Source organism: Dendropsophus ebraccatus, chromosome 1, assembly GCF_027789765.1.
Source record: "Dendropsophus ebraccatus isolate aDenEbr1 chromosome 1, aDenEbr1.pat, whole genome shotgun sequence".
Taxonomy (NCBI): domain Eukaryota; kingdom Metazoa; phylum Chordata; class Amphibia; order Anura; family Hylidae; genus Dendropsophus; species Dendropsophus ebraccatus.
In genome coordinates, this window is record NC_091454.1 from 121,084,039 (window position 1) to 121,111,199 (window position 27,161).

The following is a 27,161-nucleotide window of genomic DNA, read 5'->3' on the forward strand; positions in this document are numbered from 1 at the left end:
AACCGACAACATCTCCGCAGTTTATTATCTAAACAAACAAGGAGGCACCAGATCCAAGACGCTTCTTGGAGAGGTGGGGAAAATTCTAAATTGGGCGGAGTCGAACCTAACCAGATTGACTGCAGTCCACATAAGAGGGACTCTGAATATAGTAGCCGACAGGCTCAGTCGAAATATGGCTGTCCCAGGGGAATGGTCTCTGAACCCTGTGATATTCAGCCAAATAACGGACAGATGGGGTCTACTAGAGATAGACCTGATGGCAACACGCTTCAATGCGAAAGTCCCGAGGTTCTGCTCTCTCTATCAGGAGGACGATTCAGTAGCAGTGGACGCGATGACAATAACCTGGAGATTCAAACTTGCGTAAATATTTCACCGACGGCTATGATTCCGAGAGTATTACTGAAAATCAGACAAGACCAGACCTCAGTTATAGCGATAATACCTTTTTGGCCGAAGAGGTCTTGGTTCACCCAGCTCCTGACAATGAGCAGAGGGACATATTGGAAATTGCCATCTCAGCAGAACCTGGTATCTCAGGGCACGCAGCTCTGCCAGAACCTGGGGTCTCTTCATCTGACGGCTTGGAGACTAATCGGTCCTTATTAAGGTCTAAAGGGTTTTCTAGCAGAGTAGTAGGCACACTTTCTCATTCGAGAAGTGAGGTAACTAATAAATCATATGCTAGAGTCAGCAGAATATTCCAATCTTGGTGTTCTCCTAGACAAATAGACCCCTATAACCCTTCAATTCCAGAGATCTTAGAATTCCTACAGGATGGATTTGATAAAGGATTATCTCCAAATACCCTAAAGGTCCAATTGGCAGCTCTCTCGATCCATCTTTAGAAGAGACTTCTGCAGATTCAAGAGGTAAAGGGTTTTATTAGAGCCATCACTAGACTTCGTCCTAGGGTCTGTAGACCTGTGAATCAGTGGGACTTATCCCTCGTCTTAAAGGCTCTAACTAAAGAACCGTTAGAATCAATACCTCTGAAGATGATTACTCTAAAGACTGTCTTCCTTCTGGCTATAACATCTGCCAAGAGAATAGGAGAACTGCAGGCTCTGGCATCCAGGGAACCCTATACTATCTTTTTAGAGGACAGGGTGCTTTTAAGATTTTTACCAAATTTCGCACCTAAGTGTCCTTCCTTCACTAACCTGAACCAGATGATTTCGATTTCCAAATTACCTTCTGGATTAATATCTGAGGACCCAGAATTGGCAAGCCTGGATGTTGTCAGGTGCCTAAAGATCTACCTGGAAAGAACCAGAGAACTTTGAAAGTCAGAGAACCTCTTTATATCATTTATGGGGAATAACAAAGGCAAGAAGGCCTCCAAGCCATCTATTTCCCGTTGGATTTCGGAATGTATCAATATCTGCTACATGATCAATAATCAAGATCCTCCAGAATTCACGAAAGCTCATTCCACCAGAGCTGTGGCAGTTTCTTGGGCAGAAAGAGCCCTGATACTGCTGGAACAGATCTGCTTGGCAGCTGCCTGGTCTACGCCTCATACCTTCTTTAAACATTACAGAATAGGAGAAGCTATTCCAGATTTTTCCACCTCGGTGGTGAATTCAGCCTTTCAACAATCCCAACCCTAGGGGACTTAAGAGTACGTGATAAATCCCCGTTATTGTGCCGCTGTGGGACGTAAGGGAAGGGTACATTTGATGGATAATGTGTTTTCCCTTAGTCCCATCAGCGGCACAACTTCCCGCCCTTTGTGGATGAAGTTTTTTCTTGAATTGTGTTATCTACTATATAAGGACTCACTGGTTGTGGGGATCCGCCTCCTCTTATACTGGAGGGAGGAGGAGCTACTATTTGTATTATTAAAACTTTATTTGTGGTACTATTAAAAGTTCCTTTGTCCTGCCTAGCTCACAGGGGCAAGAATACCCCGTTATTGTGCCGCTGATGGGACTAAGGGAAAACACATTATCCATCAAATGTACCCTTCTTGAGCACGATAATCTATTACATTTGTATATGCATTAGGCTGGCACACACTCTGTCCTTCCTCCCCGCCCTCCTCATCATTAAGAATGCTCCAGGCAGATTGCTTCCTATTCCCCACCTGTGGCAGCCCGGCACATGGGCTGGATCGTTAATACACCTGTGCAAAGCTCAAACAGCAGTAAATGTTACTGGATCATTCCTAATGCTGAGGAGGGCGGGGAGGAAGGACAGAGAGGGTGTGCCAGCCTAATGCATATACAAATGTAAGCCCTGGCCATTAGACACAGCGCTGCAGGATTAAAAGTTGTTTTTAGGACAATAATTGCATCCCCTGCCGAACGGACCCCAGGACAGATCTTGGATTAAAAGCAGCTATCCGAAGGTACAAGTGGTTTGGGGGGGGGGGGGGGGGGGGGTCAGATTGTGGTTAGAGTCGCTTTAAGCGTTGGTTTGGAAGGGCGTTTTGGTCGTACGACTTGGTCTGCTGGAAGTGTACGTTCTGCTTCCTGCTTTTCAAAATGCTCTTCAGAATCAGGTTGTTTTTGCTATATTACATCATTGGAAAATTGCGCAATATCCTTTTCTGCCATTTTGATTAACCCCTTAACGACATCGGGCGTAAACTTACGCCCTCGCGCCCTGGTACTTGGCGCATCAGGGCGTAAATTTACGCCCGATGTTTCCCCGATCGCTGCGTGTTCACACACAGCGGTCGGGGAAGATGGCCTGCTATAAATCATAGCAGGCCATCTTAGCTTCACGGCACGGGGGGTGGTTAACACCCCCCGTGCTTACGATCGCCGCTATTGGCTGATCAATTCAGATCAGCCAATAGCGGCGATCGGAACCTTTCCGGGTCATCGGCGACCCGATGACCCGGAAAAAAATGGCGGTCGGTGCTGTCCGAGGACGGCACCGACCGCCATTACTGTAAAAAGTAATGGTGATCGCCGTGCCACCGGCCCGATCGCCGTGAACGGCCGGCCGGCCGTTCACGGCGATCGGGCCGGTGGCACGGCGATCAGAGTCCCACAAAATAGTAAATACCTGCCCTGGACCCCTCAGCTAGGTAGCCGAGGGGTCCAGAGCAGGTATTTGTACATTACTCACCTGTCCCGGGCTCCTGATCGGCGTCTTCCGGGTTCGCGGCGTTCTCGTCTTCGTTCGGGTCTTCGGCTTCTTCCGTGACGTCACGTTCGGCTTCTCTCGGCTATTTTCGGCTCCAGCGTCGGCTCTTTCCGTATTTTGCGCTCTGCTGCCCCCTAGCGGCTGATATGTGTAATACACTTATCAGCAGCTACAGGGATATTCAGAATGTAGAATTTTTTTATTTTTTTTTTTTCAAATTTTTTTTTTTCTATTTTCCGCACCCTATCGCCGCTGAGTGTTGATCAGCATCGCACGAAAGTGCGCTGCTAATCAGCAACTCCTCCTTTTTGGCGTAGGGTGTTTTTTTTCTATATCCTACTGCCACGGTCTGCTTATAAGTGCCGCACATAAGTGCGGCATTTAGCAGCAACTCCTTTGTTGGCGTAGGTTTTTTTTTTATACTTACTGTAAAAAAACACGTAAAAAACACTACATTACACCACACTACATTGAATAAAGTTTGACACTACACCACTACATACCCCATATACCAATCCCCGTATAAAGATGACCCCCAGGGTGTTTTCGGCGTCAGAGGGATACGCTATTATTGCCTCCGACACCGAAACAGCCAGTGAGGATGAATGGGGGGATCCTTCTTTCCTCCATTCATCCTCATCATCCTCATCATCCAGTGACATGTCTGGGGGGTAGCATAGCGTACGCTGCCCCCCAGACACGTCTTTTCCGCCAGAACCGTCCCAATAAGAGATGACGGCATGGTGTGAAATTCTACAAACTGTGTGAGCGTACCTCTGGGTACACTTACAGATTTAGGGTACGTGCAAACTGCGGAATGGAGAAGGATAACCCTTTGTGCATTCCGCAGCTGGCACCCACCGGCGGACTGATGGAGGCGCATGTCTCTACCCGTGTCATAGACTCCATTCTATGCACGGGCGGAATCCGTCGTCCATCCAAAGAATGAACACATTGGACGGAGAGCGGAATCCGCCCGTGCATAGAATGGAGTCTATGACACGTGTGGAGACGTGCGCCTGCATCAGTCCGCCGGTGGGTGCCAGCTGCGGAATGCACGAAGGGTTATCTGTTGCGATTCCGCAGTGTGCACGTACCCTTAGAGTGTATGAAGGAAGGGACACTCGAATCCAGCCCCCAGATGCCCCCTCCCCCCCCATCCTCCGAGTTAGTGGGGAGATCGTCCGGGAACTGATCTTCCCACTGCTGGATAAAGGTCACCACCTGTACGGGGATAACTTTTATACCAGCACCCCCTCTTCCGGTCCCTCGCTGCCCGAGCTACTGTAGCTTGCGGCACGATCCGTAAATATCAGAAGCAGTAATAGAGCCCTAATATTTAGCAGCCATGGAGAGGACCCAGCGCTTCTGGATATGAAGGACCCCGTATCGCACCAGGACAACATTTTCCAGGTGACGTCCCCCACACTGGAGAAAGGGAGACCCCAGAAGAAGTGGAGAGTGTGGCGTAACAGGGGGATCAGGAAGGACACCATTTCCAGTGTGACGCCTGTCCTGATCACCCCGGCCTCTGCATACTGGATCGCTTCAAGGCGCACCACACGTCACTGGGGTTCTACATTATCTAAATTCTGTCCCTTATTCCTATTTCAGGGGTCACGTTGGTCCAGGGATTATTCTGATCGCCATTATGGAGTCAGGAAGGAATTTTTCCCCTGTGATGAGGCTACTGTCGTCTGCATTACGAGGGTTTTTTGCCTTCCTCTGGATCAACACAGGTTGAGTTTGATGGACACCTGTCATTTCCAACCTTATAAACTAATAATTGCCCTAATACCCCCAAATAAATTAGAATTGTCCCTTTTCCCCAGCTAAATAGGTATGGCCGCCATTCCCATTAGAGGATGCCATGATGCAATTACAAAGCCTCTGTGCGGCCAGGACAGTAGAAACCCCCCACAAGTGACCCCATTCTGGAAACTACACCCCATAAGGAATCTAACAAGGGGGGCAGCGGGGATATGGCCCCCTGGTGACGGCCACATTTGGGACGTGAAAATGAAAAAAATTGTATTTTTTATTTTCTCGGCACATGTTCTACGTAAGTGCCCGTCACCAGTGGGGTCCATATGCTCACTGCACCCCTTGTTAGATTCCTTATGGGGTGTAGTTTCCAGAATGGGGTCACTTGTCGGGGGTTTCTACTGTCCTGGCAGCACAGGAGCTTTGTAATTGCGACATGGCCTCCATCCTCCATTCCAGCCTCTAAATGGCGCTCTGTCCCTTTGGTGACTTGCCCTGTGCCCATATGGCACATTATGCCCACATGTGGGGTATTTTCGTACTCAGGGGACACTACCCTACACGTTTTGTGTTCATTTTCTTTTTTAACCCCTTGTGGAAATGGAAAAAAATCAAGGCTAGACCAACATTTAGTGTAATTTTTGTAAAATTTTTACTCTAAATCATTAATCTTGTCATGTTTTTTCATTTTCACAAGGGGTTAAAAGATAAAAAAAAACATTTAATGTGTAGAGCAATTTCCCCTGAGTACGGAAATACCCCACATGTGGACATAAAGCGCCATGCGGGTGCAGGGTAAGCCTCCAAAGGGAAGAAGCGCCATTTGGTTTTTGAAGGCTGGATTTGGATGGAATGGATTTCGAGGGGCCATGTTGCATTCAAAAGGCCCCTGTGTTGCCAAGACAGTTGAAACCCCCCACAAGTGACCCCATTATGGAAACTACACCCCTCAAGGAATGTAACAAGGGGTGTAGTGAGCATATGGACCCCACTGGTGACGGGCACAAATGTGGAACAATGTGGCGTGAAAATGAAATATTACATTTTTTACACTATAATGTTGGTTTAGCCTTGAATTTATCATTTTCACAAGGGGTTAAAAGAGAAAAAAACACACAATATGTGTAGAGCAATTTCCCCCGAGTCCGTAAATACCCCACATGTGGACATAAAGCGCCATGTGGGCGCAGGGCAAGCCTCCGAAGGGAAGGAGCGCCATTTGGATTTTGGAGGTTGGATTTGGCTAGAATGGATGATGAACGCCATGTCTCATTTACAGAGCCCTTGTGCTGCCAAAACACTGGAAACCCCCCACAAGTGACCCCATTCTGGAAACTACACCCCTCAAGGAATCTAACAAGGGGTGCAGTGAGGATATGGACCCCTTGATGACGGGCACATTTGTGCCATGAAAGTGAAAAAATGAAATTTTTCCCTTTCACGTCACATTGTTCCACATTTGTGCCCGTCACCAGTGGGGTCCATATGCTCACTGCACCCCTTGTTAGATTCCTTGAGGGGTGTAGTTTCCAGAATGGAATCACTTGTGGGGGGGGTTTCCAGTGTCTTGGCAGCACGAGGGCTCTGTAAATGCGACATGGCCCTTGAAATCCTTTTCAGTGAAATTCAGCTTCCAAAAGCCAATTGGCGCTCCTTCCCTTTGGAGGCTCGTCCTGCGCCCCCCTGGCACTCTATCGCCACATGTGGGGTATTTCTGTACTCGGGAGAAACTGCGCTACACGTTTTGTGTCTTTTTTTGCCTCTTATCCCTTTAAGAAAATGAAAAATTGAAGGCTAGAACAACGTTTTAGTGTAAAAAATAAATTTTTCTTTTTTCACGCCATATTGTTCGGAAAATCTGTGAAGCACCTGTGGGGTCCAGATGCTCACCGCACCCCTTGTTACATTCCTTGAGGGGTGTAGTTTTCTAAATGGTGTCACTTTAGGGGTGTTTTTTAGGTTTTGGCACCCCAGAGCCTCTGCCAACCTGAAGTGGTACAGTCAAAAATGACCAAATATAACGGAGGCGTTGAAATTCACTAGGCGCTCCCTTATATCTGAGGCTTGTGGTTGCGTCAAATAGCGCAATAGGGCCACATATGGGGTATTTCTATAAACTGCAGAAACGGGGCAATAATTATTGGGGTGCATTTCTCTGGTAATAGGTTTATAATTATGAAAAATATTGGATTACAATAAAATCTCTGCACAGAAAATTAAAATTTTCAAATTCCTTACACACTTAGCTTTTATTTCTGTGACTCCCCTAAAGGGTTAAAACACTTTCTGGATATGCTTTTGCAGAGTTTGGGGGGTGCAGTTTCTGAAATGGGGTGCTTTGTGGGGCTTTCTAACATACAGGCCCCTCAAATACACTTTAAACCTGAACAGGTCCCTAAAAATATCTGATTTTGAAATTTTACTGAAAATTTGGAAATTTGCTGCTAATGTTTTAAGCTTCCTATCGTCTAAAAAAAATGAAAGATAGTTTAATAAATGCCGCCAACATAAAGTAGACATGTTGCTAATGCTATTTAATATATAATTTATGTGGTATAACCACTTTCTGTATACGCAAAAAAGTTTCAAAGTTGGAAAAATGCATTTTTTCACATTTTTTCACATTATTTGGGTTTTTTTCATAAAGATTTGTTATGAGTATCGACTCCAATTTACCAGAAATGTAAAGTACAATATGTCACGAGAAAACAATCTCAGAATCAGCCGGATAGGTAAAAGCATCCCGAAGTTATTAATGACTAAAGTGACACAGGTCATATTCATAAAATTTGTCTCTGTCATTAAGGCCATTTCAGGCTCTGTCCTTAAGGGGTTAAAGATGCACTGTCTCTTCAAGAAAACAGGCGTCTGATTTGGGGGCCGAAGACTGCTGCACTGCTTCTATGGGACACCCCAAGATGATTCCCTAGGTATTGTGAGTGAATTTTGGGGTTTGCAGTCTGGGCGGCCACAGCAATCTGAGGTAGATATATACAGCAAGTCTTTTTGGAAGGGTATGGTATGAGGGAAACTTGTAGTGTAGGGTATGCTGATGCACTGTGTGCTTCCCTTCAGGTTTGTCCAGACATGTTCTATGGCTTAGCAGATTTGCTTCACATCTGCATGTTGCTAGGGAGATTTCTGTGGTAACTGGACTCTAAGGCAATTTCTGACTGTTCTGTCTCCACATGAGGTGAATGAAGGTGTAACTGGCTGGTAGTGACTGAGACTTTCCTACCTCTGTATTCAGAATGTGAAGCAGACTGGCCCAGCACCAGCTCAGCTTCGGACTTATAGTACACAGGGGCGGACACACACTGCATAGGGCCCCTGGCATGCCACCAGATTCCTGGCTGCCCCCCCATCCCCACACACTACCCATCTTGGCTGCCCGCCATCCTCACACACTAACCATCCTGGCTGCCCCTATACTCACACACTACCCATCCTGGCTCTCCGCCATCCTCACAGACAATACCTCATCTGCCCCCCGTCCTCAGACACTCCCCATGCTGGCTGCCCCCATCCCCATACACCTACCCATCCTGGCTGTCCCCCATCCCCATACACCTACCCATCCTGGCTGTCCCCCATACCCACACACAATACCCCACCTGCCCCCCCCCCTCCAGTGGTCCTCCAGGTCATCAGGATGCCTGATTCCACGATCGCCAACCACCAGGTTAAGTCACTGGTGCGTGTGTCCCGGGGCAGGAAAGGAGTGTGGCACCACTGCGGCCAGCAGTGGCTCACGTATTTAATAAAGGTGTGCGGTATGTGGTGTGGGCAATGCGTTGGGGGGGGGGTCGCAGCTGCTGGCATCTTGGCACTGGCGGGTGGCAGGACATCTGATCAGGTGCCTGGTACATTGGTGGATAGACGATACATACCACCTATGCGGCGGGACAGTGGAGGAGGCTCAGAGTCCTAGCTTGGCGGGCCCCTCTGTTGGCCTGGGCCCCTGTGCAGATGAACTGGCTGCACAAGTGATACATCCACCACTGATAGTACACATAGATATTGCTGGATACAGCAATAATGGATAATAAACATTGTAGTTTTTAATGCTGATGTGGATGAAAAATTGCTGTGCCTATTGCTGGTCAGAAATTGATGCCTTTACAAGCCCAAGAACAAGTGTACTCCCTGTCTCACAGTGAGGACCAAAATGGTACCTCAGAGCAGGTTGCTAGGAGACAGATCTGTGAAAACACACCCAGTTTGAAAAAAACTTAATTAAAAAGAACAAGAGTGAGCAGATATAAATTCTGGGAAGCAAATGGCAGCATAAGAAACAATACAATGGAATATGGAATAGACAGTAAAAATGAATGTAGAGCTATACAATAATATGAACAGCTGAAAAACTGTATATATAAGGGAAGAACAGCACAGTTTGAGCAGGGAACTGCAGGGCTGTCTAAGGCCTGCATTTCTCTATCCTCTGTTTTAAAGGGGTATTCCGGGTTATTTTGACATTTACTCTACTTTCTCTCTGTTTTTAGTCACATGGTCCTGTGACTTTCCCGACCCAGTCGGCCTCTAGCTAGTTATGCACTTTCAAGCTTTCAGAGCCTTACAAACACAAACGGCCCTCCCTGAGCACGGGACGTCACATGATGCCCCGTTCCAGACTGGGCCTGTCAGTGGGGAGGAGGTCACACCCATCTCCTGTGTAATCGACCCAATCCCCTCAGCCCCCCTCCCTGTGTAATCATTCCAATCCCCTGGCGCCCCTTCCTGTGTAATCATTCCAATCCCCCCGGCCCCCCTTTCTGTGTAATCATTCCAATCCCCCAGCCCCCCTCCCTGTGTAATCCTTCTGATACACAGATCACCCACCCCCACCCCCCGGTGTAAGCATGCTGTGGTGCTGGCCCGGTCTCTGCACCTTTTTCAAGCAGTCAGACTTAGCTGACAGGTGCTCTGTGTGGAGAAAGAAAGAAATCTCTCCTGCACATAGCGCCTGTCAGCTGAGTACGGCTGCTTGAAAAAGGTGCAGAGACCGGGGCCAGCGCCACAGCATGCTTACACCGGGGGGTGGGGGTGAGTGATCTGTGTATTGGAATGATTGCACAGGCCCGGGGGATGGGGGATCGGAATGATTACACAGGGAGGGGGTCCGGGGGGATCGGAATGATTACACAGGAGATGGGTGCGGCCTCCTTCCCACTGACAGGTCCACTCTGGAACAGGGCATCATGTGACGTCCCATGCTCAGGGAGGGCCGTTTGTAAGGCTCTCAAAGCTTTAAAGTGCATAACTAGCTAGGGGCCGGCTGGGTCGGGGAAGTCACCACACTTCCGGGCTGGTGACGTCCCAGGACCATGTGACTAATGTAAAAATAGAGAGAAAGGGGGAGATTTATCAAACATGGTGTAAAGTGAAACTGGCTCAGTTGCCCCTAGCAACCAGTCAGATTCCACCTTTCATTTCTCTGACTCTTTGGAAAATGAAAGGTGGAATCTGAGGCAACTGAGCCAGTTTCACTTTACACCATGTTTGATAAATTCTACTCCAAAGACAAAATTGCTAATAGAAACCAATGAGACATATTAATTAAATTACAAGACAAATCAGTAGAGTAAATGTCAAAATAACCCAGAATACCCCTTTAAGTACTGCCCCACAGCAATATACAGAGCAGAATACTTTAGAGCTGTGTATTGTATATTCTTATACACAATACCTGGAGGGGGGGGGGGGGGGGGTTGCCTAACATGATTGCTATCACCACTAGCTCAGCTAAAACCACTAATAACAATCACTGCTTGCGTGCAGAGGCTTCCGTACACAGCAGTTCTGTTGGTCAGTTCCCTCTGAGCATTCCCTATATCCTCCGAAAACATACTTTGATAAATTCCTGTGCTGTATGCTATTGAGTTTTAAGTAGGCATCAGGGGCGGACCGTCTGCTCTTTGGCTCCTAGGGCTGTATTGCACTGTAATCCCACCTCTCAGGATGTGATGCACAGCACAGTGGCTTGTTTGCGTCACAGAGGGGTAGGCCTATACACTTGTACCTGCTCCTAACACTATACTCTGTGTCCATATAGGCCTGCCCTTCTATGACGCAAGTGAACTGCACTGGGAATCGCACCCAGAGAGCCACGATTACAGTGTAGTACAGTCCTAGGAGCAGTGACTACTTGGAGCCGAAGGACCCCATGTTTACTTGGAGTTCATAAGCATATGGTGCAAGAGTTTATCAAAGTATGTTTTTGAGTGATAGGAAGGCTCAGAGGGAATACATATATGCCTGGGAAGTTTGTATACGGTTTATTAGCAATATCTGTTAGAGTAACAGCAATATTTTTATTGATTGGTTCCCTTTAGGCTGTGTTCACACCTAGCATTTTATTAGCACTATTTTGCTGCAAATTGCACAATTGCAGTAAAATATAGCTATTTTACCACGTATCGCACAATTTGCAGCAAATTAACACTGATTAAACGCTAGGTGTGAACATAGCCTTAAAGTGTACTGTGTCATTATAACTTTAAAAATCTAAAATTACAAGTGATGTGATGTAAAAAAAAGTTTGCAATTTACATTCTGAATTTTTTTTTTTTTTTGTTATAATGGGTAATACAGGACTTTTGTACACACTGGGGGACATTTATCAATGTTAAAATGCATATTTTTCGTCAGAAAGGGGCCAGATGCGTATAAATTTATTTGCAAATGGCCGTTTTGCGAATAAAATATTAGCCCCTTTCCGCCCGTTACACCAGGGGGGTGGGGAGAGGGTGTGAAGGGAGCAGAATGGGCGTTTCCGCTATTCATCATTATTTTCGCTAAAAAATAGTCAGGAAACCTACTCCAGCTCTGAGCTGGTGTAGGTTTCCTGGCGCGCGCACTGGATTTATGTAGAGGCAGTCCGGCGCAGAAAACGCCGGACTTAATAAATGTCCCCCATTGTGTTTAGACACTTAAAAAAAAATGGAGACAAACACAGGAAGTCTGTACAGGTCAAACTTCATGTGTTTAGTGTCTTTTTTTTTCAACCAGCACAAGACTAAAAAGCTGCCTTTAGGAGACTGGACCTGGATACAAGCAAGCATAGCTTTGTTTTACAGCATGAGAATTAAAAATAATGAATTTATATTGCACACTTGCTTTTGAAAATTATGTGACACTTTAACATTTGACTCAGGACACTGAGAAAGTGATAGTGGATATGGCAGATATGTTTCTCACTTTTACTGTAATATGATTCAAAATGAATGGATGAAATTAGAGGTTCAAAGGGTTAATATTGATGGTCTGTCCAAGGGCTAGGGGATGGGTCAACACCCATCATCCCTACAGATTAGCTGTTCCTCAGAGCTGCTGCAGTGGTATCTATACACTGCAAATGGTCCCAGAAGACATGTGTCTACTGTGTAGTAGTGGTGTGGGTACTGCACTTCAGCTGCTATTGAAATAAATGGGAGATGACTAGACACTATGCATGAATCATAACTGGAATGGCAGCCTGTTTTATTTTGAAGGGTTACTGCATTACACTCTGTATATAGTGAATAAAGAGTAAGGGTTAGCTGTTTGTTTATACATAAGCAATAGCACCATTTCTGGGCATCCTATTGCTTCTATCTGGCAATATCACCTAGTTACCCCTCTGCATGCTCCATCTCTAAATGCCAGCTTTCTCTGAACTAAGATTCAGAGTGGATGGAGATGCATAAAGACAGAAAACGGGGATCCTGCTCTACAGAAAACCCTCAGAAATAGCAGCAGCATGGAGGACATTATAAAACAATAGACTGAGCTAGGCAGTGTAACTGATGCCTCTGTGAAAATGAAAGTCCACATTCACTCTGCTGTATGGATTCCTCTTAGTAATGAACAGTTAAGCCTAGGAACTCAGCATAAAAATAAGAGCTTTGCAAAATATTTGTCTATAGAACATGAGAATGGGGGGCTGTAACTGGGAACAGATGCAAGAGGCTTGGCAGTTAGGGAGCATAATAGTAACTACAAAAGATAGTGCAAACTTCCTATTTGGGAGCCAGTCAAACACAGGGAGGGGAAAAGCCCAGAACAGATGTCAGCATTGCATGAGGTAGCCTACTGTCCACAAGGGGCTACTGCTTAATCCAAGCCAACTCTTGCTGCACCTGGGAGTACCACTGTGACAAACAAAGGCCATTATACATATTTAGGATGTAGGATCAGTGTACTGTTGACTTGTGTGTAATGACCCTGTAGCCACAATACAAGTTTATCATGTAGAAGCTGAAATAACCTTTCTTTCTGTAGAAACAATGGTTGCAAATTAATTTGTAACAACACATCATTTACTTCCACATCTGCAATAGTGAGTTTTTCTACCAAACATATACTGTTACACTGAAAATGTATAAGTAGTCCTATATCTGTGTATAGGCACTCTCTATTAAACTGAATAGTCAATGTGAAACAGCTGGAAGGCATGAAAGTAGACTTGACAATATGTACAATATAAGGTCATGCTTCTACATATTTGTTCTCCTGTTCTCTCCCAATAGCCACACAATGTTGCTCACAATCCTGGTAATATCGCATGCCTATTGGTAAGAACCGGGGGTTGGAGTTTTCCAGTGTTTAGATCGGATTCTGAATGCATATGTGGAAACAGTCTTTGGCTCTATTCACACATCAGTAATCCAGAGCGTAATTGTGTACCAGCAACTACGCACACGATTTGGATGTGTATGCGTCTCCATCCGCATTTGCACAGACCCATTGTTTAAAATCCGGATCCATAACAAATTTGGATGTGTAAAAAAAGGTCCATTCAAATCAATAGGTACTAATCTTGTCCACAATTATGGATTCATAATTGCGAACAGTATAATACTGATGTGTGAAAGGGGCCTAAGAAAGCACTGTTACTTTTTTTAAGGAAATTATATGGTGCAAGGTAGTAATATGATTACTCTAGGTCTGGTCCAAACATCCTGGCGTTAAACATGTGAATATATAATAGCAAATGTTGTAGCAAAAGTGCAAATCATTTTGTTTGTTTTATCTATCCAAACTGCCAGCCACTAGGGGTCTCAGTTTCTTCCAACTTGCTGTCCACTACCTGCTGATTTCAGGAAGTGGGAGGTTATGTGTATGTATGGGGGGGGGGGGGGGCATTGCTGTGATACACACACTCCTAGCTCCTATACCCTGCCTATTTAATGTCTTGTAACTATGCAAGCACTGCTGTTCTCACCACCCTCCTGTAGGGAATATGCAGGTAGCATGTTTTCACCAAAAAAACCCTGCCATGTGTGACTCCAGCCTCAAAGGGGAAGTCCTGGCAGGGATCATTTACTTAGCTAACCCAGTAGATTTTGAGATTTTTTCAGATCTTTGATTAAACAATTAAACCAATTACATTATTGGTAACTATTTCCACTATCTTAGTGTTTCAGGGTTACATGAGTTGTAACATGTTACAGTGCCTTTCCCAGTATGATCTATCCTTCTTCCTATAGTGATGACCTTTTTAAATAAACACACAAGTTGAGTCTTATCAAGTGTTAAAATTGTAGCTAAAACTTGGGCTATTGCTTCTACTTTTATTTTTACCAGTTCTTTACTTGTAATCTATTACAAATATACAGGGTGCTTTTCCTTCAAGTAACAACCAAAGGGAAGCTATCACCAATAGTGTGAATATATGTACGGGTTTATATAGCAGTAGTAACAGAAAGCAGATGTTTTGTACGGGCAGAATTTGCATAAAGTTATATATTTGTTATGGTTTTATTGAAATAAATGTGGCAAAGCAGAAATGCTTTCATGTACAGCTTATGTAATGTTTAGTCTTTCAGCCATAAAGAACTTAGAGGGAATAGAGGGAATTTATCAATGCTTTCAACAGAAAACTAGTGTAAAATAAAGTTGCTATTTTTTTTGTACAGCGCTTGGTGCTTTTTTGTGCAAACAACCCATAGGATTCTGTAAAGATTCAAGATACATTTTATTAAACTACAATAGGTCTGTTTGCAGCCATATTCCTGCTGTGTATAACAGTTACCCAATAGTATTATCTACCTGTGTGAAGGTTCCTTGTATGAATGCTGGAGCAGCAGCCTGCCCATCTAAGGAGCATGTTGTAAGGAAATACACAATTCAAATAATTATAAATATTTATATTTAGAAAATATCAAAAAAAAAAACATCTGGGGAGGTCCCTGTCCCACCAGTCTTGAATAATAGATCTCTGCTTGTTTGGGTTTAGGCAGAAAAACTTTGTAGACCACAGGGTCACGGAGCCTGTGGTTAGTTGCAGATAAATATTTACACCGTCCTGTACATTAGTATTTCAAAGTATTTATACAATTTATAGTAAAACAAAAAACAACAATGATGTAACACAAAGTAGAGATGAGCAAAGCGCTTTGTTCGATCTGTGCTCCTCTTATAAAGCCGCCGGCCTTTCAGCGCTGCTCAGCAAACTGCTGCTCCACCACAGGTGCCCGGGAAAAGCTGGACCCAATCCTGGGAAACTTCTTCCAGTTTCCCAGGATTGGATCCAGCTTTTCCCCAGCACCCAGAGTGGGGCGTCAGGGAGCAGAGAAGTGCTGAAAGGCCAGCAGTGCAAACTGGCCACAGCAGCCAGTCACAGCTCAGCTTTCAGCTCTGGTAATATAATAAAAACTAGAGATTTTGGTGCAAAAAATGACACCCCAACCAGCCCTGTAGGTGGAAAGATAAAAGTGCTATGGCTCTTAGAAGGCAAGGAGAGAAAAACAAAAACGCAGAAATGAAAAATGGCTACGTCACCAAGGCCAAAATAGGTGGCAGAGGCAAGGGTTAAAGGGGTTATCCAGCGCTACAAAAACATGGCCACTTTCTTCCAGAGACAGCCCCACTCTTGTCTCCAGCTTGGGCGGGTTTTGCTGCTCTGTTTCATTGAAGTTAATAGAGCTTAATTGCAAACCGCACCTGAACTGGAGACAAGAGTCGTGTTGTCTCTGAAAGAAAGTGGCCATGTTTTTGTAGCACTGAATAAGCCCTTTAAGGTATATGAAGCAGAGTTTCCCTTTAAGGGCTGCACACTCCCATATTCCAAGGTGCAGGGGTGTATGCAGAGTTCTCACCAGGTAAGGCTAGGTTCACACTGCGTTTTCAGCATCCGTTTAACGGATCCGGTTTTTTTAACGTCCAGAAAAATAGGGTCAGCAACGTTTTTTGGTCCGTTTTGGTCCGCCAAAAAAAACGGATCCGTTTTTTTTATAATGGAAGTCAATGAAAAAACGGATGCACACAAATGAATCCGTTTTTTGCAATCCGTTTTTCATGCGTTTTTTGCAAAAAACGGATGCGTTAAACGGATGCTGAAAACGCAGTGTGAACCTAGCCTAACTGGCCCATCTCATCCCCAATGCTTCTCTGTGACCATAACGGAGCTCCCTGGGTAGTCGAACCTGAGACAGCAGGGCATCCATTACACTGAGGCATGGCAGCCTCCTGAGGCTTCACTTCCTACAGCTGTTGCTGCCTGTGAGCAGACTCTGCTTAAGATGAAAACTATTCCTGAAAATGGTCTAAAACTGCAAAACTAAGGTAATAACCTGAAAGATCACTATTACTTCTGAACAGCAAACCTGCCTAGTTATAAATGGATGTATAGCTGCACTACTAGGGAGGATGGTCCTTCAAGTGCCCGGAAGAGCTGGGCTGTATTATTCTAGGGTACCACGACAGAAACCATCACCCAACTTTCCCAGGTACAGAAAAGCAAGATTAGAATTAAAATAATAATTTCTATAACACAATGACACAATGGCGGCCAGTGTGCTACGCCTGGATATCAATATTCCCAGAAGGCCACAGTTGGCATCAGGCTGAGAAATCATTCCAATGAAAATGGCGCAAATTATGCTTTGAAGAGGCACAAATCTAACAGGTGAAATGGCGAAGCCACTTGTCCACGCCAAATCCTAAAGGAAAAGGCAAAATACAGATAATTTCCTATTTACAATAATTTTGATAAATTTCCTTTTAAATGTTAACATAAAAGGAAAAGCCATAAGTCAGGATTACAGCAGTGTGTGTACTTTATTTACATACTGTAGAGTTTATGGTGATAGACAATGGGGTAACCGTGCAGCTTTACAGGATTAGCTGGTCAACTCACATGACCTAGTGGATAGTGTGTGTCAGCGGCTAGTCACGTCTCACATAGAACACATTATATCCCAGTTCAATCAGTGCTCCAATGAGCAAGATCCACAATGGAATAAATACAAGGCATAGCCACATATTGGTGAACTGTTCCAGCAAGGCACACAGGGCCAGACAGAATGCCAACTTCAGGAGCATGGCAGTAAGATACCAAGACTTCCTCTTCATATTTTGAGCTCCATTTCTAGGGTCATAACCAGATTTACACCGTCCTGCCATCTTTACAATTAACATAACAATTAAAATGGTGTCAAATATCCAGATGGGTATGAAGATAATGAACCAGTTCCAGGGCGCCTTCTCATCCAGCTTCAACACCAGCATGATCAAGAATAGTAAGCTGAAGAGCCATGTCAGCAGCACTCTCTGCGCCAGGGACATTCTCATTTAAACTGATTTTAAGGGATGCCAGCGCCAGGATGAAGAGGTGTATTCCTGCATAGGAAGGGAGAACAGACTTTGTTCACATCTGTGTTGTGGCTTTCTTTAGTAACAAAATCCAACACACTGCTATAAATCACACAAGGAACTCTTAAAATGGGGTCCATCAGCACTATTCCTGCCATCAAGTGACAAAACTTGTGACAGAGGCTTCTAAGGCCAATGTGAACGTAGCCTAAAAATTCATAAACACTGATCAGACAACTAAGCAAAACCCAACCCCCGGTCACTAAACCCAGTCCAGTGCTACACTGCTACATTTGTTTTGCAAAGATTCTGTATGAACACATGAAAAAAGTAATGGCATGCTCCATCACATGAAATATTATAGATATATCTTCCCCAAGAAGCATCACATGCAGTGTAGAGCACTACAACAATAAAGGAGAAGTCTGGCGTGGGGCAAAAAAATTATTCTGGGCTTGGGGAACAGTCCCGGAATCTGTGAGGCACCGTGTTCCGGTCACGGACCCCACCGTCTGTCTACTTAGCGTCCCTGGGAGGTGAAGACACTGATGTGTCTCAGCGCGGGCATGGGGACAGGTAAGCAGAGTGTCTTTTTTAATTTTTTAATTAAAAAAGAGCCAGGCTTCATAGACTTCATTATGAGCCCAACAGAGCGGGAGTGGACTGTGGCAGCGTGCCCTCTCCCAGCTTGTTCTTCCAATTGGTAAGGGTCTGAACACTCTGACCTGGACTGATCAAAACTTTTGACAAGCCTCTAGGACATGTCAAAAGTTCTTACAAATGACAGGTACAATTAAAGCATGAACAGGTTTATAAAAGAGTATTCTGGAGAATTTTACTCTCAGAAGTATATATGTATATATATTACTATTTGCTCCAATCCCTGCTGTGTCAGAAGCTACAGACTGAGCAGCCCTCCCTGCTTTAGAGCGGACACAGCCAACTACTGGTGATGTCACTGACTAAGGTGCCTCCTGCACATCTGGAACTGACAAAAAACATATGGCATGGGATTGGGGCAGGAAAGTATGCCTCTTTTTTCATAGCAGAGAATTACATGCTAATTATGTAGGACAACTCCTTTAGGCTGGGTTCGCACTGAGGAATTCTCACGCATTTTCAGGCGGATTCTGCGGCAAAATGCGTGCGGAATTCCGCCCGTAAAGAATAAACATTTTCAATGTACATTGGGCTTGCTGCTTATTTGTTCACACAGCGGAATTTCTGCGCTGAAAATTCCGCCACTGATCCACTTTCCGTCTGAAGAATTGACATGTCGATATAAGTCAATAATGCTTGAATTCTGCTTGAATTCCGCTTGCACTCTGCTTGAATTCAATTCCTCAGTGTGAACCCAGCCTAAGAGGGGGGAAAATTTATTTTGGAATGGGGGTGAACATAACAAAGAAGGTATATTTACCTGTCCACGCTGCATCCTGCTCCTGGTCCCCTGCAGCTACTTCACGACCCGGCTGACAGATGCCCCACTCACTGCAGTCACTGATTGGCTACACGGGCTAAATCCCACCCATTTGTGATGTGTCAGCCAAGTCGTGATGTACCCCGTAGCAGAGAGATGACATCCGGCGGGGTACAGGAGTCCAGTGATGCGGTGCAGCACAGGCTCAGGGGTCAGTAAGCATACTGTCTTTATTATGTTCCCCGCACCCCCTGCGAGTAATGTTTTTTTTTCTCCCTGGCCTGACCATGGGAGAATCACTCTCCCCATAATGTTTTATATGCTTCCTGGCTGCAGGCACCCCATATACCCATCCGTGATAATCGCTTTCCCGATGTGCAACTACATTCTGATGCTATGCAGCTGTTTAAATCCTGCTGTTGCCAGTGTGCCCTTTTCTTCTGGCTGTCCCGCATCTTCAGAGGCCTGGAGTCAGAGTTTTTTTATGCATCTCTATGAGCACGCTCTCATAGAGATGCATTGAAGGCAGGGACCTCTGGTGTTCAATATCACTGAAGAATCAAGGGGGTGAGAAGAAACATGATGTGAGCGCCAGGATCCAAGCGGTGTCATAGCTGTGTCAGATCGGTGTCAGAGCTGTGTAACATTGGTGTAATATCGGCATCATATAGGTGTCAGAGCTGTGTAATATCGGTGTAATTTTGGCATCATATTGGTGTCAGAGCTGTCTCATGTCGGTGTCATAGCTGTGTAATATCGGTGTAATATCGGCATCAGAGCTGTGTAATATCGGTGTAATATTGGCATCATATCGGTGTAATATCGGTGTAACATTGGCATCCTATCAGTGTAATATCGATGTCATAGCTGTGTAATATTGGCATCATATCGGTGTAATATTGGTATCAGAGCTGGGTAATATCGGTGTAATATTGGCATCATATCGGTGTAATATCGGTATCAGAGCTGGGTAATATTGGGGTCAGAGCTGGGTAATATCGGTGTAATATTGGCATCATATCGGTGTCAGAGCTGTGTAATATTGGCATCATATCAGTGTAATATTGGTGTCAGAGCTGTGTAATATCGGTGTACTATTGGCGTCATATCGGCGTCATAGCTGTGTAATATTGGTGTCAAAGCTGTATAATATTGGCATATCGGTGTAATATTTGTGTCAGAGCTGTCTAATATTGGCATCAAATCGGTGTAATATCGGTGTCAGAGCTGTGTCATATCGGCATCATAGCTGTGTAATATCGGTGTCAGAGCTGTGTAATATTGGTATCAGAGCTGTGTAATATCAGTGTAACATTGGCATCACATCGGTGTAATATCGGCGTCAGAGCTGTGTCATATCGGCGTCAGAGCTGTGTCATATCTGCATCATATCGGTGTAATATTGGTGTAATATTGGCATCATATCGGTGTAATATTGGCATCATATCAGTGTAATATCGGCGTCATAGCTGTGTAATATCTGTGTCATAGCTGTGTCATAGCTGTGTAATATCGGCATCATAGCTGTTTAATATCGCTGTCATAGCTGTGTAATATCGCTGTCATATCGGTATCATATCGGTGTAATATTGGTATCAGAGCTGTGTAATATCAGTGTAACATTGGCATCATATCAGTGTAATATTGGTGTCAGAGCTGTGTAATATCGGCATCATATCGGTGTAATATTGGTATCAGAGCTGTGTAACATCGGTGTAATATTGGCGTAATATCGGTGCCAGAGCTGTGTCATATCGGTGTCATAGCTGTGTAATATCGGCATCATATCGGTGTAATATTGGTATCAGAGCTGTGTAACATCGGTGTAATATTGGCGTAATATCGGTGTCAGAGCTGTGTAATATCGGCATCATATCGGTGTAATATCGGCGCCAGAGCTGTGTCGTATCGGTGTCATAGCTGTGTAATATCGGCATCATATCGGTGTAATATTGGTATCAGAGCTGTGTAATATCGGTGTAATATTAGCATCACATTGGTGTAATATTGGCATCATATCGGTGTAATATTGGTGTCATAGCTGTGTAATATCTGTGTAATATTGTCATCATATCGGTGTAATATTGGTGTCAGAGCTGTGTAATATCAGTGTAATATTGTCATCATATCGGTGTAATATTGGTGTCAGAGCTGTGTAATATTGCCATCATATCGGTGTAATATTGGCATCATATCAATGTAATACTGGTGTCATAGCTGTGTAATATCGGTGTAATATTGTCATATCGGTATAATATTGGCATCATATCGGTGTAATATTGGTGTCATAGCTGTGTAATATCGGTGTAATATTGTCATATTGGTGTAGTATTGGCATCATATTGGTGTAATACTGGTGTCATAGCTGTGTAATATCAGGGTAATATTGTCATATCGGTGTAATATTGCCATCATTTCGGCGTAATACTGGTGTCATAGCTGTGTAATATTGTGTAATATTGTCATATCGGTGTAATATTGGCATATCTGTGTAATATTGGTGTCATAGCTGTGTAATATTGTCATCATATCGGTGTCAGAACTGTGTAATATTGCCATCATATCAGTGTCATAGCTGTGTCATATCGGCGTCATAGCTGTGTAATATTGGCGTAATATCAGTGTAATATCGGTGTAATATTAGCATCACATTGGTGTAATATTGGCATCATATCGGTGTAATATTGGTGTCATAGCTTGTAATATCGGTGTAATATTGTCATCATATTGGTGTAATATTGGTGTCATAGCTGTGTAATATTGTCATATTGGTGTAATATTGGCATCATATCGGTGTCAGAGCTGTGTCATATCGGTGTAATATCGGTATCATAGCTGTGTAATATTGGCATCATATCGGTGTCAGAACTGTGTAATATTGCCATCATATCAGTGTCATAGCTGTGTCATATCGGCGTCATAGCTGTGTAATATTGGCGTAATATCAGTGTAATATTGGCATCATAGCTGTGTAATATCGGTGTAATATTAGCATCACATTGGTGTAATATTGGCATCATATCGGTGTAATATTGGTGTCATAGCTTGTAATATCGGTGTAATATTGTCATCATATTGGTGTAATATTGGTGTCATAGCTGTGTAATATTGTCATATTGGTGTAATATTGGCATCATATCGGTGTCAGAGCTGTGTCATATCGGTGTAATATCGGTATCATAGCTGTGTAATATTGGCATCATATCGGTGTAATATTGGCATCATATCGGTGTAATATTGGTGTCATAGCTGTGTAATATTGTCATATTGGTGTAATATTGGCATCATATCGGTGTCAGAGCTGTGTCATATCGGTGGAATATTGGTATCATAGCTGTGTAATATTGGCATCATATCGGTGTAATATTGGCATCATATCGGTGTAATATTGGTGTCATAGCTGTGTAATATTGTCATATTGGTGTAATATTGGCATCATATCGGTGTCAGAGCTGTGTCATATCGGTGTAATATCTGTGTCATATCAGTGTAATATTGGCATCATATCGGTGTAATATTGGTGTCATAGCTTGTAATATCGGTGTAATATTGTCATCATATCGGTGTAATATTGGTGTCATAGCTGTGTAATATTGTAATATTGGCATCATATCGGTGTAATATCGGTATCATAGCTGTGTAATATTGGCATCATATCGGTGTAATATTGGCATCATATCTGTGTAATGTCATATTGGTGTAATATTGGCATCATATTGGTGTCAGAGCTGTGTCATATCGGTGTAATATCTGCGTCATATCAGTGTAATATTGGCATCATATCGGTGTAATATTGGTGTCATAGCTTGTAATATCGGTGTAATATTGTCATCATATCGGTGTAATATCGGTATCATAGCTGTGTAATATTGGCATCATATCGGTGTAATATTGGCATATTGGTGTAATATTGGCATCATATTGGTGTCAGAGCTGTGTCATATCGGTGTAATATCTGCGTCATATCAGTGTAATATTGGCATCATATCGGTGTAATATTGGTGTCATAGCTTGTAATATCGGTGTAATATTGTCAACATATCGGTGTAATATTGGTGTCATAGCTGTGTAATATTGTAATATTGGCATCATATAGGTGTCAGAGCTGTGTCATATCGGTGTAATATCGGTATCATAGCTGTGTAATATTGGCATCATATCGGTGTAATATTGGCATCATATCGGTGTAATATTGGTGTCATAGCTGTGTAATATTGTCATATTGGTGTAATATTGGCATCATATCGGTGTCAGAGCTGTGTCATATCGGTGTAATATCAGTGTAATATCGGCATCATAGCTGTGTCATAGCACTGGAATGAAGCTGCAGGAAAGTGATCATCACGTGGAGTATACGTGCAGTAGGGGAGCAGAGGAAACATTTTGGGGGGGAGGGCTGCTTCAAGCAAACTAAACTGACCAAATGTCCGTTCCATTCATGACTATTTCGGCCCATTTCCTGCACATTACTTGTGTGGGGCCCCAGAGTATGGCCAGCCCTGACTATGCTGCGGACACCAGTAGTGCGCTATGTGGCAGCCTCTCAGTACTGCGCATATTACCCTATACTGCCCTCATACGTCCGCACAATAGACTCCTCACATGGTACATAACGTATGAGCGGATACAGGCCCTGTCCTCACCGGGGAGCGGCGGCGGTCACCATGACACCCGCAGGAGGCGCATCCCGTCCCCGGGCTCCTCTCCGTTACCAGCGGCCACAGCAGGACAATCACTTCCGGTTCCCACCTCGTGCACCTATTGGCTGTCACCAAACCAGGCTCATCCAATCAGCAAGCGTTCTCTGGCTGCCCACATACAACACTGGTGCCAAACCTCATTTGCGGACAAGAACCCGTGACTAGAATGTGTGACGTATACAACCGGATAGTCACCACAATGTCGCCCTGAACACTGCAGACAGGACTGTGGACTACATCCCGCGTCCTTTTCAAGTTTCGCCTGTGCCTTAATTAAATATGGACGCCGGACTTCACAGTGGTTGGTTTCCCTTGTGCTGCCGCCATATTTGTTTAGGGCGCTGTGTGTCTGTCGGTCCAAATGCTAGTACACCAAGCTTTTGCGCCTGCCTTAGCTGCGTCATGTGACCCCGGCCGTCTGATTGGCTATTGTCGTGTGACGCTCTGCTGGTTGCCAGGGGCGGCCTTGTACAGTGCCTGTAACCCTGGTGCACTGGCTCGTACCCCGGGTACCAGGGAGCGCGCACGGCCAGGGCTCATGTTCCGGTAAAATTCAAAGACCTCCGTCCGGTGCCCGCGGCGGGAGGAGGAGGCGGCTCCGGGGCAACAGGTAACGGGGAAGACTGTGACGAGGTGGATGGGGGTACACGGTACAAATAAATGTGTGGTCCCGAGCATCCCTGTCACATCTCCGGCGCTCCTCACATCCGTTCTACAGCACAATACACGGTGCGGATGGTGACCGGCTCCGGGAGAGCCTATGTATTGTGTCTGCGGCCGGTCCCCGGCATACAGCATCGGTGCCATCACATACACTGCTGGTACAGCCGGCCCCCAGTCACATTGCACTGGTCTTACTGGGGGGCGCGGAGGGCAGGGGTCTGCAACCTGTGGCTCTCCGGCTCTTGTGTACTACGACTCTCAACATGGTAAAGTCGTCTCCTACTTGTGGCTCTCCAGCTGCTGTAGCTGTGCAGGACATGCTGGGGGAGCTGTGCAGGACATGCTGGGGGAGCTGTGCGGGACAGGCTGGGGGAGCTGTGCGGGACAGGCTGGGGGAGCTGTGCGGGACAGGCTGGGGGAGCTGTGCGGGACATGCTGGGGGAGCTGTGCGGGAGAGGCTGGGGGAGCTGTGCAGGAGAAGCTGGGGGAGCTGTGCAGGACAGGCTGGGGGAGCTGTGCAGGACATGCTGGGGGAGCTGTGCGGGACATGCTGGGGGAGCTGTGCGGGACATGCTGGGGGAGCTGTGCGGGACATGCTGGGGGAGCTGTGCGGGACATGCTGGGGGAGCTGTGCGGGACATGCTGGGGGAGCTGTGCGGGACATGCTGGGGGAGCTGTGCGGGACATGCTGGGGGAGCTGTGCAGGAGAAGCTGGGGGAGCTGTGCGGGACAGGCTGGGGGAGCTGTGCGGGACAGGCTGGGGGAGCTGTGCGGGACAGGCTGGGGGAGCTGTGCGGGACAGGCTGGGGGAGCTGTGCGGGACAGGCTGGGGGAGCTGTGCGGGACAGGCTGGGGGAGCTGTGCGGGACAGGCTGGGGGAGCTGTGCGGGAGAGGCTGGGGGAGCTGTGCGGGAGAGGCTGGGGGAGCTGTGCGGGAGAGGCTGGGGGAGCTGTGCAGGAGAAGCTGGGGGAGCTGTGCGGGACATGCTGGGGGAGCTGTGCAGGACATGCTGGGGGAGCTGTGCGGGACATGCTGGGGGAGCTGTGCAGGAGAAGCTGGGGGAGCTGTGCGGGACATGCTGGTGGAGCTGTGCAGGACATGCTGGTGGAGCTGTGCGGGACATGCTGGTGGAGCTGTGCGGGACATGCTGGTGGAGCTGTGCGGGACAGGCTGGTGGAGCTGTGCGGGACAGGCTGGGGGAGCTGTGCGGGACAGGCTAAGGGAGCTGTGCGGGACAGGCTGGGGGAGCTGTGCGGGACAGGCTGGGGGAGCTGTGCGGGATAGGCTGGGGGAGCTGTGCGGGAGATGCTGGGGGAGCTGTGCGGGAGAGGCTGGGGGAGCTGTGCGGGAGAGGCTGGTGGAGCTGGGGGAGCTGTGCAGGACATGCTGGGGGAGCTGTGCAGGACATGCTGGTGGAGCTGTGCAGGACAGGCTGGTGGAGCTGTGCAGGACAGGCTGGTGGAGCTGTGCGGAACAGGCTGGTGGAGCTGTGCGGGACATGCTGGGGGAGCTGTGCGGGAGAAGCTGGGGGAGCTGTGCAGGACAGGCTGGGTGAGCTGTGCAGGAGAAGCCGGGGGAACTGTGCAGGACATGCCGGGGGAGCTGTGCAGGAGAGGCTGGGGGAGCTGTGCAGGACAGGCTGGGTGAGCTGTGCAGGAGAAGCCGGGGGAACTGTGCGGGAGAGGCCGGGGGAGCTGTGCGGGAGAGGCCGGGGGAGCTGTGCGGGAGAGGCCGGGGGAGCTGTGCGGGAGAGGCCGGGGGAGCTGTGCGGGAGAGGCCGGGGGAGCTGTGCGGGAGAGGCCGGGGGAGCTGTGCGGGAGAGGCCGGGAGAGCTGCCGTCGCTGTGCGGGCCGGGCCGGGAGAGCTGCCGTCGCTGTGCGGGCCGGGCCGGGAGAGCTGCCGTCGCTGTGCGGGCCGGGCCGGGAGAGCTGCCGTCGCTGTGCGGGCCGGGCCGGGCGAGCTGCCGTCGCTGTGCGGGCCGGGCCGGGCGAGCTGCCGTCGCTGTGCGGGCCGGGCCGGGCGAGCTGCCGTCGCTGTGCGGGCCGGGCCGGGCGAGCTGCCGTCGCTGTGCGGGACGGGCCGGGCGAGCTGCCGTCGCTGTGCGGGACGGGCCGGGCGAGCTGCCGTCGCTGTGCGGGACGGGCCGGGAGAGCTGCCGTCGCTGTGCGGGACGGGCTGCTGTAGAAGCCACCCTGCTCCCCCACCATTAGCACTGCTGTATACATAGGGGCTGCACTATGTCCTGGACTGGACACAACAGGGGGCAGGTGCCTCCATAGACAGCCCAGAGACCTCAGCTATGGGCAGGTGACAGGATAGAGGGATCCTCCATTGCTCTCTATGCAGCAGCTATCCCTACTCCCACCTAGTATCTGAGCTTGTGTTAAGTTTATACATTGGAGTTATACACTGCCCAGCATAAAAAGTCATAGGGTATACATGACAGTGGTCTCACTGAGGAAAGAAATCTGCAACCAATATGGCCAAGGATTTTGCTTCCCAGTAACATCTGTCAGAAAGCCCACCTACATTAGCTGTGAGCCCACCCTCAGAGTGGCAGGCTTGTCAGACCTTTTTAAAGGGGTTATCCAGCGCTACAAAAACATGGCGACTTTTCCCCTTCTCTTGTCTCCAGTTCAGGTGTGGTTTGCAATTAAGCTCCATTTACTTTGGGTGGGGTTTCAAACTCAGTTCCATTAAAGTAAATGGAGCTTAATTGCAAACCACACCTGAACTGGAGACAAGAGAAGGGGAAAAGTCGCCATGTTTTTGTAGAGGTGGATAACACCTTTAACTTCTCTTGCAGCTGAAGCAATGTTTGGTGGAGGTTTTGGGTTCCTGCCCTGTACAGCCTAATGAAGGGCTTGTTCTCAGCCTGAAACACATTGCTTATAATGTATAGTTCACATTAAGACTCTCTGGATTTTCCCTTTGT

The 27,161-nt window shown here is 46.6% G+C and overlaps 2 protein-coding genes across 3 annotated transcripts in view; one reads left to right on the forward strand and one right to left on the reverse strand.

Moving 5' to 3' along the window:
* Positions 1 to 16,906: 16,906 nt before the first annotated feature.
* TMEM60 (transmembrane protein 60) lies at positions 16,907 to 23,879 on the reverse strand. Its single transcript, XM_069956155.1, has 2 exons — positions 23,506 to 23,879; positions 16,907 to 17,469 (listed from the first exon to the last, which is right to left on the reverse strand). The coding sequence occupies exon 2, from the start codon at positions 17,419 to 17,421 to the stop codon at positions 17,017 to 17,019; it is 405 nt and encodes a 134-aa protein (XP_069812256.1). The 5' UTR covers positions 17,422 to 17,469; positions 23,506 to 23,879; the 3' UTR covers positions 16,907 to 17,016.
* A 182-nt stretch (positions 23,880 to 24,061) lies between these two features.
* The window catches only part of PHTF2 (putative homeodomain transcription factor 2), a 91,502-nt gene continuing 88,402 nt past the window's right edge, over positions 24,062 to 27,161 (forward strand). For both annotated transcript variants that reach the window (XM_069978143.1, XM_069978153.1), the window contains exon 1: positions 24,062 to 24,172. The gene's annotated coding sequence lies outside the window, so the exon portion shown is untranslated. The remainder of the gene's footprint in view (positions 24,173 to 27,161) is intronic.

What these genes read in the sequence shown, in the direction of transcription:
- TMEM60 (XM_069956155.1), bottom strand. Translation starts at nt 17,421, where the DNA reads ATGAGAATGTCCCTGGCGCAGAGAGTGCTGCTGACATGGCTCTTCAGC.